The following is a 14,040-nucleotide window of genomic DNA, read 5'->3' on the forward strand; positions in this document are numbered from 1 at the left end:
TGCTAAACCACTGGATAATTATTGTTGATTAAAATGACTGATATTAATTGTTAAAAATTACTACCTGCTTCTTCACTGTCCCTTACTTTTCCCTATCATTTTCTTATATTATTCATTCAACAAACATTTACTAATTACTCAGAGAGAGGGCAGTTTTTAAAAAATCCTTCCCTACGAATCTAGCGTTCTGTGGTAAACAGAAAGTAAACAGAATAGGTTAGCAAACCACACGGTATGTTAATTAGGGAGGTGGGCCAAGAGAAAAATGGAGCAGGATCGAGGGGAAGGAAGGGCTGTACAGGACATCGTTTTTAGATAAAGTGACAGAGAAGGTGTCACAGAGGTGCCATCTGAGTTAAGACTGACAGTGGTGAAGGAGTGACCATCCAGGTATTTGGAGAAAGAGCATTCTGGGCAGAGGGAACAGACAGTGCAAAGGCCCCAAGATGGGCCTGACACATGTGGGGGACAGCAAGGAGGCCATTGGGCTGCACTGGAGTCAGAAGGGGCAGAACAGCAGGACTTGGAGGCAGAGGCATGGGGAGACCATGTCCTGCTGGCCTTTGTAGGTTTTGTGAGGACTCTGGCCTTTACTCTGAGTGAGAAGGCAAGCCACCAGATACCGAGAAGAGGACTTCCCCATCAGACCTCCTATTTTTTTTGTTTGTTTTTTGTGGGTTTTTCTTTTCAGAAAATAGTGTTTTTATTTTTTTTTATTTAAATTTTTATTTTATATTGGAGTATAGTTTATTTACAATGTTGTGTTAGTTTCAGGTGTGCAGCAAAGTGATTCAGTTATACATATACATATATCCATTCTTTTTCAGATTCTTTTCCCATATAGGTTATTACAGAATATTGAATATAGAGTTCCCTGTACTATACATTTTATATGTAGTAGCGTGTATATGTTAAATAAGTCAGACAGAAAGATAAATATCATATGATATCACTTATATGTGGAATCTAAAAGGAATGACACAAATGAACTTATTTACAAAACAGAAACAGACTTACAGACGTAGAAAACAAACTTATGGTTACCAAAGGGGAAAGGTGTTGGGGGAGGGATATTAGGAGTTTGGGATTAACATATACAGACCTACATTTTTACCTCATTCACTGTGGTGAGTACGGGCAGAGACAAAGTACAGAAGCAGACAGAGCAAGTAGCAGCCAGTTAGTTGATCAGGAAGATTCTGATACAAGCATGTGAGGTATGTGGGGTTTGGGGGGGTGGGGTGGGTGCAGGTACCATCATGAGCTCAAGTGTAGACTTGATAAGTTTGAGTGGAGTAGAGCAAATGGGTATACAAGTCTTGATCCAGGGCCTAGGTCTGGGCTGGATATAATTTGGAGGAGTGTATATTTACCCAGTGTTTAGAGCACGGGACTAGATGAAGTACCAAGGATGAGGATGTGGATAGAAAAGAGAAGACGTCCAAGGATTGAGCCTTAGGTCACTCCACAGTTAAGAGGTCAGGTTGATGAGGAGACACCTGCAAAGACCAGGAGAAGGAATGGCATGGGGGATAAGGGGAAACCAGATCTTCAGTGAAGAAAGCAAAGCTGAGAAAGTGTTTCTAGGAGGAGTGACCCACTAGGTAAAATAAGATGGATGAGAATCACTGCTGGGTTAAGCAAAGAGGAGGTCATGGCTGACCTTGACAAGAGGAGCTTTGGCAGAGAGGAGGGCAAATGCCTGGTTTGTGTGGGTTCAGAAGAGAACGGGGAGAGAGACACGAAGGAAGAAAGCATGGACTTCTTCAAGAAGTTTTGCTGTAAAAGGAGAAATGGGGATGGCAGGGTGAGCTGCAGATGACATCAGTTTGAGAGAGAGCTTTTTTGAAGATGAGGGAATGTTCCAATGCCTCTAGGAGTAATCTCATGGGGAAGGGAAATCTGATGAAGTAGAGAGAGAGAGAGCAGGATGTAACCAGGTGTTAGACCAATGAGTAAGACAAAGAAGAGAGAGGAGACTTGAAAATACGTGCAAAGGATGTCATCGTATTGATTGATCCTGGAATTTAAGCAGAGGAAGGACAGAGGGGCATGGAGTAACAGGGCTATGAGGGCTGGAAGGAAAAATGTTTTCCATCCACTTCCCTAAAAGAAGAGGCAAGAGAAGACCCTGCCCTTTGTGGATTAGAATAAACGGAATTCCTTCATTACCCTGCTCCCCCAGTATCTACAGTGGAACAGGGTACTTACGAATCTTCTTCAAAATAGCGCATGTTTCTGTTTAGGCCATCTAGACTTTGCATATCCTCTGGGGTCAACTGGAATTCAAAAACCTATCAGAAATGTGAGAAGATCAATTCAATTTCCTGGAGGCAATTACTGCAGCCCCTACATGCCCCCCACATGCAGATACACACACACAAATTTATGTAGGAACTTATGTAGGTTTCATGAGACAGTTGTCATGAACTTGGGGTTCATCCCCTGGCAGAAGTCATGGGAATTTGTCCATTCAAAGCATTGAGACTAGCAATTCAGATCACCCTCAGAGACTTGAATTGAGTAGCTGTGGTGGTAGCCAATTAATCCTTGAGATTTTTGAGCCCAGGTCTCACTTCAGCTATCTCCTTCATTTTTTCAGCTGAAGAAATCAAGGGATGATTTACTCAGGGCCATACTGTTGAGTGAAAACCAGGATTGAGACTCAAACCTGACCCTCTGTCGACTGTTCTTTACAACCACCATGACTCCTGCCTTGTAGGATTTAGAGGACAGGATAGTTAAATATAGCACATATACGCATAGAATATACAGGGAGATAAGCTTTGCCCATATACACATTGGGAGCCTCCCAAATAACCCATCCCGGGGAAAACGGTGTGCTTCTGTCAGCCCCCTGCTGCCCAAAACCCTACCAGGTACCTGGAAGTTCTCCTTGAGCCTCTTCTCATTGAAGCTCTTGGCCAGAGCAGCCACCCCTCTCTGCAGCTGATAGCGCAGGGTGACCTGGGCTGGAGTTCGCCTGTGCTTTTCAGCAATGGTGTTGAGTACTGGATCCTGCAGGAGAACTGGATTGTCCTTTTTCACCCTGGGAGGGAAGCAGAGGTGCTATGTGTCTGAGGTTGTGTATCCGTTCTACTTGGGGATAGTTCATTCAGGCTAGGGGTGGTTGATCCTCTAGAATCTTCCTCATTACCTTCTGGCTGTCTCAATATTTCTTTGGCTTCTTTTGGTAAATCCAAAGAAGAAGGACAAGGGAAAGAAAGGGAAAATCGGGTAGTTTTTTCATCTTTTAAACATTTCTGAGAAACTTGGTAAAAGATTGAATAAGTCAAGAAGACAAAATTGTTGTCCACAGTAAGACCCAATGACCACCATCATAACAAATAACCAAGAATTTTATAAGAATTTACTATTTCAAAAAATGCTCTCAACTAATTGTCTCCATTTTGTCCTCAAGTGTTAAAAGGTACACATCTATATTCCTCTTGAAGAGATAAAGAAACTAAAACTTACAGAAGTTGTAACTTGTCTCATATCCCTCAACTGCTAAGTGTCAGAATCATGGCTTGGAATTACCTTGTCACTCTTTAAAGCCAAAGCTTTTGAATTGGATGAACATTTTAATCAGTAATAATAATTACTTTATTATTCAGTAATTTTTCATTGAGTCCTCACAATGTAGACTAGGTAAAGGGTTTGCAAAGATGGATGATTCCTCTTGACTGTACTTAATTTCCCTCAGACGTTGAGAGATGTCTCCAGAAGGCACAGCATCTAGGGTCGGAATACCTTTATAGAGATCATTACCATTTCTTCCTTAAGTCAGACCCCAAGGTAGCATATGCAACAAGGAGAATGTCCTTGGACTTGCAGAACTCTAGCAGTTTGCTCTGGTTGAGGTAAGGGTGACATTCCACCTGTAAATTGCCAAGCAGAAGTATTGGAGTGTAGGACCAGCAGGATGGCCAGCACCAAATTTACAAGGAACATACAGTGAATACAGATTCATCGTATCAGAAATACTTAGAAATACCAGCAACGTGGGCCAGCAAGTGACCATCATCCACAGCTGTACCCATGGTGCACCAAACACAATAGTTTTACTGCCTAAAAATGTCTTGTGCTTTACCTGTTCATCCCTCCTTCCCTTCCCATGAACACTTTGCAACCACTGATCTTTTCTTTCTTTCTTTCTTCCCTTCTCTTCCTTCCTTCCTTCCTTTCTCTTTCTCTCTTTCTTTTTTTTTTTTTTTTTTTTGGAGCACTTTTGGGTTTACAGAAAAAATCGAACAAAAAATACAGTTTCCATATTTCCCTTCATTCCCTCTCCAATTTCCCCTATTATTATCCTCTTACATTAGTATGGTACATTTATTAAAATTGATGAGTCAATATTGGCAGATTATTATTAAGTAAAGCCCATAGTTTACATTAGGGTGCATTCTTTGTGATGTAAATTCTATGGGTTTTGACAAATGGATGATGTGTATCTTTCATTACAATACCCAACAGAATAATAGTTATGCTGTCCTAAGATTTCCCCTGTGTACCACCTATTCATCCACCCTTCTGTCCCTTTGTACCCCTGGCAAGCACTGATCATTTTACTGTCTCCATAGTTTTGCCTTTTCCAGAATGTCATAGAGGTGGAATCATACAGTATGCAGGATTTTCAGATTGGCTTCTTTCACTTAACAATATGCATTTAAGTTTCCTCCATGTCTTTTTCTCGCTTGATAGCTCACTTTTTAATTGCTAAATAATATTACATTTTAAGGCTGTCCCAGAGTTTGTTTATCCTTTCACCTGTGAAGGGATGGAGGGACATCTTAGTTGCTTCCAAGCTTTGGCAATTATGAATAAAACTGCTATAAGACTCTGTGGTCAGGTTTGTGTGTTTTCAGCTCATTTGGGTAAATACCAAGGACTACAATGCTGGATCATATGATAAGAGTATGTTTAGTTTTGTAAGAAACTGCCGAACTGTCTTCCAAAGTGGCTGCACCGTGTTGCACTCCCATCAGCCATGAATGAGAGTCCCTGTTGCTCCGCATCCTCACCAGCATTTGGTGTTGTCAGTGTTCTGGATTTGGGCACTTTTAACAGGTGCATGGCAGGAGGGTGGCCCCACCCCATCTGTCGTTTTTCTCTCTGTGGTCTCAGTTACCCACAGTCAACCATGGTCTGAAAATATTAAATGGAAAATTCCAGAAATAATCAATTCATAAGTTTTACACTTCACACTGTTCTAAATGGTGTGACGAAGTCTTGTGCTGTCCTGCTCCATCCCACGCAAGACAGGAATCATGCCTTTGTTCAATGTACCCACAGTCTATATGCTACCAGCCTGTTGGTCACTTAGTAACCATCAGATCATCACATCATCTGTCGTGGTATCGCAGTGCAGGTGTTCAAGTGACCCTTATTTTACTTAGTAATGTCCCCAAAACACAAAATTAGTGATGCTGGCGATTCAAATATTCTCTCTTTTTTTTTTTTTTATTGGAGTATAGTTGCTTTACAATGTTGTGTTAGTTTCTGCTGTACAACAAAGTGAATCAGCTATATGTATACATATATCCCCACCCCGCATCCCACCTATCTAGGTCATCACAGAGCACCGAGCTGAGCTCCCTGTGCTATGCAGCAGGTTCCCACTAGCTACCTATTTTACACATGGTAGTGTATCTATGTCAATCCTAATCTCCCAGTTCATCCCACCATCCCCTTCCCCACCCCACATGTCCACATGTCTGTTCTCTACATCTGCATCTCTATTCCTGCCCTGCAAATAGGTTCATCTGTACCATTTTTCTAGATTCCACATATATGCATTAACATATGATGTTTGTTTTTCTTTCTGTCTGACTTCACTCTGTATGACAGACTCTAGGTCCATCCACATCTCTACAAATGACCCAATTGTGTTCCTTTTTATGACTGAGTTATATTCCATTGTATATATGTACCACATCTTCTTTATTCATTCATCTGTCAATGGACATTTATGTTGTTTCCATGTCCTGGCTATTGTAAATAGTGCTGCAATGAAAATTGGGGTGCATGTGTCTTTTTGAATTATGGTTTTCTCAGGGTATGTGCCCAGTAGTGAGATTACTGGTCATACGGTAGTTCTATTTTTAGTTTTTTAAGAAACCTCTGTACTGTTCTCCATAGTGGCTGTATCAATTTACATTCCCACCAACAGTGCAAGAGTGTTCCCTTTTCTCCACACCCTCTCCAGCATTTATTGTTTGTAGATTTTTTGAGGATGGCCATTCTGACAGGTGTGAGATGATACCTCATTGTAGTTTTGATTTGCATTTCTCTAATAATTAGTGATGTTGAGCATTTTTCACGTGCCTCTTGGCCATCTGTATGTCTTCTCTGGAGAAATGTCTATTTAGGTCTCCAGCCCTTTTTTTTTTCCTGCCCATTTTTTGATTGGGTTGTTTGTTTTTTTGATATTGAGCTGCATGAGCTGTTTGTATATTTTGGAGATTAATCCTTTGTCAGTTGCTTTGTTTGCAAATATTTTCTCCCATTCTGAGGGATGTCTTTTCGTCTTGTTTATGGTTTCCTTTGCTGTGCAAAAGCTTTTAAGTTTCACTAGGTCCCATTTGTTTATCTTTGTTTTTATTTTCATTACTCTAGGAGGTGGATCAAAAAAGATCTTGCTGTGATTTATATCAAAGAGTGTTTTCCCTCTAAGAGTTTCATAGTGTCTGGTCTTACATTTAGGTCTTTAAACCATTTTGAGGTTTTTTTTTGTGTGTATGGTGTTAGGGAGTGTTCTAATTTCATTCTTTTACATGTAGCTGTCCAGTTTTTCCAGCACCACTTATTGAAGAGACTGTCTTTTCTCCATTGTATACTCTTGCCTCCTTTGTCATAGATTAGGTGACCATAGGTGTGTGAGTTTATCTCTGGGCTTTCTATCCTGTTCCATTGATCTATATTTCTGTTTTTGTGCCAGTACCATACTGTCTTGATTACTGTAGCTTTGTAGTATAGTGTGAAGTCAGGGAGCCTGATTCCTCCAGCTCCGTTTTTCTTTCTCAAGATTGCTTTGGCTATTCAGGGTCTTCTGTGTTTCCATACAAATTGTAAAATTTTTTGTTCTAATTCTGTGAATAACACCATTGGTAATCTGATAGGGATTGCACTGAATCTGTAGATTGCTTTGGGTAATGTAATCATTTTCACAATATTGATTCTTCCAGTGTTCCAAGAACCTTGTATATCTCTCCATCTGTTTGTGTCATCTTTGATTTCTTTCATCAGTGTTTTATAGTTTTCTGAGTACAGGTCTTTTGCCCCTTAAGTAAGTTTATTCCTAGGTATTTTATTCTTTTTGTTGTGATGGTAAATGGGATTGTTTCCTTAATTTCACTTTCTGATCTTTTGTTGTTAGGGTATAGGAATGCAAGAGATTTCTGTATGTTAATTTTGGATCCTGGAACTTTACCAGATTCATTGATTAGCTCTAGTAATTTTCTGGTAGCATCTTTAGGATTTTCTATGTACAGTATATTGTCATCTGCAAACAGTGACAGTTTTACTTCTTCTTTTCCAATTTATATTCCTTTTATTTCTTTTTCTTCTCTGATTGCCTTGGCTAGGACTTCCAAAACTATGTTGAATAATAGTGGCAATAATGGACATCCTTGTCTTGTTCCTGACCTTAGAGGAAATGCTTTCAGTTTTTCACCATTGAGAATGATGTTTGCTGTGGGTTTGTTGCATATGGCCTTTATTATGTTGAGGTAGGTTCCCTCTATGCCCACTTTCTGGAGAGTTTTTATCATAAATGGGTGTTGAATTTTGTCAAAAGCTTTTTCTGCATCTATTGAGATGACCATATGGTTTGTACAAATTTCCAAGATTGAACCAAGAAGAATAAGAAAATATAAACAGACCAATCACAAGTAATGAAATTGAAACTGTAATTAGAAATCTTCCAGCAAACACAAGTCCAGGACCGGATGGCTTCACAGGAGAATTATATCAAACATTTACAGAAGAGCTAACACCTATCCTTCTCAAACTCTTCCAAAAAACTGCAGAGGAAAGAACACTCCCAGACTTGTTCTCTGAGGCCACAATCACCCTAATACCAAAACCAGAGAAAGATATCTCAAAAAAAGAAAATTACAGACCAATATCACTGACAAGCACAAAAGCAAAAATCCTCAACAAAATTCTAACAAACAGAATCCAACAACACATTAAAAAGATCATACACCATGATCAAGTGGGATTTATCCCAAGGATTCAAGGATTCTTCAATATATGCAAATCAATCACTGTGATACACCATAATTAACAAATCAAATATTCTCTTACTGTGCTTAATTGTATATATATATATTTTGGCCATACCACACGGCATGTGAGATCTTAGTTCCCTGACCAGGGATCGAACCTGCACCCCCTGCATTGGAAGCACTGAGTCAACCACTGGACTGCCAGGGAAGTCCCATTACTGTGCTTAATTAAAATTAAACTTTATCATAGGCATGTACGTATAGGAAAAAACATAGTCTATGTAGTGTTCAGTAATATCCATGGTATGGTTTGGGGCATCCACTGTTGGGGGGGGGGGTGTCATCCCGCAGATAAGAGGGAACTATTGTATCTCACTTTTGTCTTAATTTGCAAATCTCTAATGATATGTGATGTTTAACAATTTTTCATATGCTTATTTGCTACCTGTTCAGGCAAACCTTGGAGATATTGCAGGTTCAGTTCCAAGCCATCACAATAAAGCAAATATTGCAATAAAGGAGCCACATATTTTTCAGTTTCCCAGTAAACATAAAAAGTGATGTTTACACTACACTGTGGTCTATTAAGTGTGCAATAGCATATGTCTAAAAACTACATACCTTAACTTAAAAAGACTCAATTGCTAAAAAGTGCCAAAACAGTTACAATAGTAACATCAAAGATCACTGATCACACATCCCCATAACAAATAAAATAATAATGAAAAAGTTTGAAATATTGTGAGAGTTACCAAAACGTGACACAAACTCAGCAAATGCTGTTGGGAAAATGGTTCTGACAGACTTGCTTGACACAGGGTCGCCACAAACCTTCAATTCATAAAAGATGCACTAGCTTCAAAATGCAATGAAAGGAGGATGCCTGTATATCTTTGTTGATGTATCTGTTCAGAACCTTTGCTCATTTGTAAATTGCTCAGCCTCCACTTGGCCAAATTCCATTCACCCCTTAGAGTTCAGGGTAATGTCCAGCTTCTCCCTTAATTCTTCACCACTCCTCCAGTCAAAACTAATTTTCTCAATAGTTCAAATTATTGGGTATATGATAGCCTCAAGGATGTATTGTACAACATGGGGAATATAGCCAATATTTTGTAATAACTGTAAATGGAAAGTAACCTTTAAAACTTGTATAAAAAATTTTTAATTTAAAAGACAAGAATTAATTAAAAATTTTTAAAAACATACTACATTTTTAAACATGAGATTTCAGTTTACTAATATAGTAAAACCAAAAATTATATATCATGGTATCTTATATTGGCTTAGTTCCTTACGATATTTTGTTTGATCTCTTTTATTGAGGTATTATTGACATATAACATTATATTAGTTTTAGCTGTACAAAATAATGATTCAATATTTGTATATATTACAAAATGATCGTCACAGTAATTCTAGCTAACATCTGTCACAAAATTATTAAAATTTTATAAAAATTTTTAAAAACCAATTTTCTTTCCTTTCTCAAATTGGTGATATCCAAAGCAGAGGTAAATCTCCCAAAGGACATAAATTAAAATTTTTTAGAACTCCTGTTTGTATTTTTCATCTACAAGTAAGAAAACAATAAGCCTTACTAATATCTAATTTATGGGTTGATATTAGATTCATCCTCTCTCAGTCTACATGTGAGACGTCTAAAAGGAGATGAGATAACATGGGAATATTGGTCCTCTGCTGGGCACAAGTATTGCCAGTTATTTCTACACTCATGATTTCTTTCATTATTCTCCAAGATCAGGAATGGATGTGCTGCTCATTAAAGTGAATTTATCTTAACAAAGTAGACTTCTAAAAATTTTTTAACTTTAAATTTTTTATGGTAGTAAAATCTACATAACATACATTATTTACCACTTTACCCATATTTAAGTACACAGTTCAATGGCATTAAGTACATTCGCATTGTTTGGGAGTGATTCTGTACCATCAAGAGTCTCAGTGGTTATCTCATGACACAGAACTCAAAAGAGCTGTTAAAGATGAATTACCCATTTTCTTTGACACATGAGTGTTCCAACTTTACTGACCTTTTTTGAGAAAAGTCAGTCGTTTGCTAGCTCTGAATTTTTAGGACCAACCACTATAACACCTACTAGATTATACTTCAACCTGACTCCTAAATGTTTCTTATAAAGTGACATGAGAACAAAAACAAATAAAAGAAATAAAAATAAAGTGGCATAGCCTTTAGATCTTCAGTAACTTAAAAAACTTTCTGTTTTCTTGAAGCAGCTAGTGTCCAAAGGTACAGTACATAAGCAGGAGCGCCATTGGTGACTTTGTTGAAGTGAGGGAAGAGTAAGCTGATGAGGAAGGATAAGAGGTTGGGGGGCCAATTGGTGGGGCTCACCTGGTTGCAGACGGGCTTGTACTTGAGCCCTGGCTCATTCAGGATCATCTCCAGCTGCTTGCGGTTAAAGTTGGACACCCCAATGGACTTGGCCAGTCCTGCATCCTTACACTTCTCCAGGGCCTGGGGAGGAAGAGGTGGTGAGGAGTAACTGGCTAGAGAAGCATAACAAATGGTAGCATGCTGTGGATGAGAGACAATACGTGATGCAGATGTCAGTAAATAAGACAAGAATTGGCCAATAGGAGGAGAATGGGAAATAAAATAGTTTTTGAAATGGGTAAGGAGATAGAGTAAGAATGCAAGCAGCCAAGGCAGGGCTAAGAGAGCCAGTACGATCTTTAGCTAGCACCTAAAAAAATATGATAGAACAATAGTAGAACAAGCGCCAGGAGAATGGAGGTGGAGTCAGTTGCAGCCTGGGAAACAGGAAGTGGCCATGCCATCTCCCAGACCACCAGCTCCCTGTTTTCTCTTTGACCTCATTTCCTATTATTGTCCACCAAATTCACTCTGTTCCAGCCACACATGCCCCTTTGCTGGTTTTTGAACATGGTAAGCTCTCTCCTACTTTAAAATCTTTGCCTTGATTTTCTTTATGCCTGCATCACTCTTCCTCCAGATACACACTTAATCTACTTAATCCATTAATCAATTTCATTATCCATTTAATCAATTTCCTCATTTCCTGCAAGTCTTTGGTCAAATGCCACCTTCTCAAAGAGACCTGCCCTGTCCATTCTGTTTTTAATTGCCTATCTGTGCCCCAAACCCAGCCTGGCACACTCAGTTCCCTTACTCTTTCTTATACCACTGCATCCCTCCCCCCCACCAGTAGCACCTACCACTCTATGGGGTCAGAGACCTTGGTTTTGTTCATGGATGTAGCCTGAGTACTTAGAAGTACTCAGTAATCATAAGCACTCAATAACTACTTATTGAATTACTAAATAGAAGAAATGTGAAACTGAGGCAGAGGGACATTCAGGGATTTGCCCAAATCTACACGGGGGGCAGAATTGGACTACATCCTCCTCTCCTCAATTCCATTTCTGTCCTCTCCACCCCAGGGTGCAGAGACATGGCCTCTTTGGAGCTGCACTCACCTCCCATGTGGTACAGAGATCCACTGTGTCAAAAATGATGTTTCCATATGTGTCCTTTGGGAAAAAGTCCTCCCCAGGCTGGAATATAGGAAAGAAGAAGAGGTTGGATCAAGCTATGTCTGGCCTCAGCCAAGATGTTTGGAGCCTTTAGACCTTGAGGCTAATGGAACCATCTATCCTTATTCTTAGTACACTGAGAAAGTACACTTCTTAGAAATATTTTTAACCTCTAAAGGTTTAATAAATATTGTTTGTGTCAAGGGCAACTTGAGATACCCAACACCCCATCCTAGTGAGAGCCCAGAGTGGTGCCATAGCTGAATGGGCTCCTTTGTCCCAGATCCTTGTGGGATAAGGCTCTTCCATCCCTGCTTTCCACCTGGAGGTGGTCTTTTGAGAGAGGGACTTGTCACCATCTCAAGGGCTGAGTCTCATCCTCATTAAATTTTCTGTGCCTTCACAGGTCTCCACACTGGGACGTTCCCCAGACACCAGTGGGCATGAGGTTGAAATTCAAGAGTACAGGGACTTGAAAATATAGACAGTTGTCCACAAGATCAAGGCAAATACATTGAAACCAGTAAACCCATCAGTCTGGGGCTGGAATAGTGAACTGGGATAGGGATAGTTGCAGAAAAAAGAAAAAACAAAAAGAGAGAATATTTAAGTATTATATATGATTCTTCTCATTTTCACAAACTATATCCTCTTTTTATTTAGCTACTAATGATGTTGATAACCAAAGTAAAATAACTTTCACTAACCTTCATAGCTATTGGGAAATGAGTAAGATAAAGATCCACATAGCTCAGTTGAAGTTTCCTCAGTGAGCTTTCCAGGCAAGTTTGGACCAATTCTGGACGGAAAAAGGTGCTCCACAACTGCAGTGGTGGAAAGACAAGTGGGGTGGGATTATTTAAGAATATTTAGGAGAGATTAATACAATGGCAGATAAACAACAACAACCAAAAAACCACTCGTGGTCGTTGGGAAGTGACAAGTCATCCTGTGAAGCTCAGGATTCTTTATCATCATAGCTTATTTTCACATTGAATTAAGAAAACATGGTAGAAAGTTAAAATATGGTCTTACACAGATGCTCTCAAAACTGAAAATACTAAAAAGAATTATTTGGTTTGTTTGTGCAAAATATATCCCTGGGTTCTCCCTCAAACATCATAAATTAGAATATCTGGAGACTGGGCTGGGAAACTGCATTTTATTTTTTATTTTTTAAAGAATTTTTGATGTGGACCGTATTTAAAGTCTTTATCAATTTTGTTACAATATTGCTTCCGTTTTATGTTTTGATTTTTTGGCCCCAAGGCATGTGGGATCTTAGCTCCCTGACCAGGGATTGAACCCACACCTCCTGCATTGGAAGGGGAAGTCTTAATCACCTGACCACCAGGGAGGTCCCTGGGAAACTGCATTTTAAACAAGCACATCAAGTGATTGTGATCCAGGAAATTCTATCTTGGCTGCATTCAATTGTTAGGTTTGCCAAAGAAAGCTAGGCCCTTTAGGAATTTTGGGGGGAGGGCATTTTAGTTACTTCATTTTAAGAAGTAATAATCTAAGGAAAATCCATCAAAATTACTAAAGGTAAGGAAACAAACGGATCCCATGTAAAGAGGATTAAAGCTGAGAGTTAAGAGGGTAGTGCTCTAGCAATACCTCATCTAAACACAGTCGTGTGGAGAGATTCACATTCGGGAGCGAGAAGGAAGAAATATCCATTCATAGACCAGTATAGGGTTCACTATCATGGACACCAACTCCCTCCTCTTGGGCTACTTTACCTCAAATTCAAATGCTTTTTTTTTCTAGCAGTAGTCAGTTCAATGAACACGATGGGGAAAATTCCTCTTGTGTTCCATTTCCAATCCAACTTAAATACTAAGTTCTTTTGTTTGTTTCAGATGTGATATCAGTGGGTATAAATTATATTAGTAACAATGGCTTGAAAGTTTAAAATTGCATTAGAAATACTTTTATAAACATGAATGTTATCCTCATATCAGTTCCGTGGTATTATATTATTTTTCCTACCTCATAGGAAAGAGAAATAAATGTCTATTGACAACGCAATAGATTGAGATATAAAGACTAAGACTTAAAGAGGTTAAAAGACTTTTTTTTGGTTAAGAAATTTCACAGGGCTTCCCTGGTGGCACAGTGGTTGAGAATCTGCCTGCCAATGCAGGGGACACGGGTTTGAGCCCTGGTCTGGGAAGATCCCATATGCCGCGGAGCAACTAGGCCCTTGAGCCACAATTACTGAGCCTGCGCGTCTGGAGCCTGTGCTCCGCAACAAGAGAGGCCG

General features: G+C 39.3%; 1 protein-coding gene across 3 annotated transcripts in view; it reads right to left on the reverse strand.

The window, feature by feature from the left end:
- The window catches only part of LOC309655254 (aldo-keto reductase family 1 member C3-like), a 36,369-nt gene that overhangs the window by 4,177 nt on the left and 18,152 nt on the right, over positions 1–14,040 (reverse strand). For all 3 annotated transcript variants that reach the window (XM_082450258.1, XM_082450256.1, XM_082450257.1), the window contains 6 exons: positions 12,479–12,595; positions 11,715–11,792; positions 10,609–10,731; positions 3,772–3,881; positions 2,884–3,049; positions 2,212–2,294 (listed from right to left, as the gene is read on the reverse strand). In XM_082450258.1, the coding sequence (XP_082306384.1) occupies positions 2,212–2,294; positions 2,884–3,049; positions 3,772–3,881; positions 10,609–10,731; positions 11,715–11,792; positions 12,479–12,595 (677 nt within the window). The remainder of the gene's footprint in view (positions 1–2,211; positions 2,295–2,883; positions 3,050–3,771; positions 3,882–10,608; positions 10,732–11,714; positions 11,793–12,478; positions 12,596–14,040) is intronic.

The sequence above is a fragment of the Balaenoptera physalus genome (genome assembly GCF_965194825.1).
Source record: "Balaenoptera physalus genome assembly, chromosome: 2".
NCBI lineage: Eukaryota > Metazoa > Chordata > Mammalia > Artiodactyla > Balaenopteridae > Balaenoptera > Balaenoptera physalus.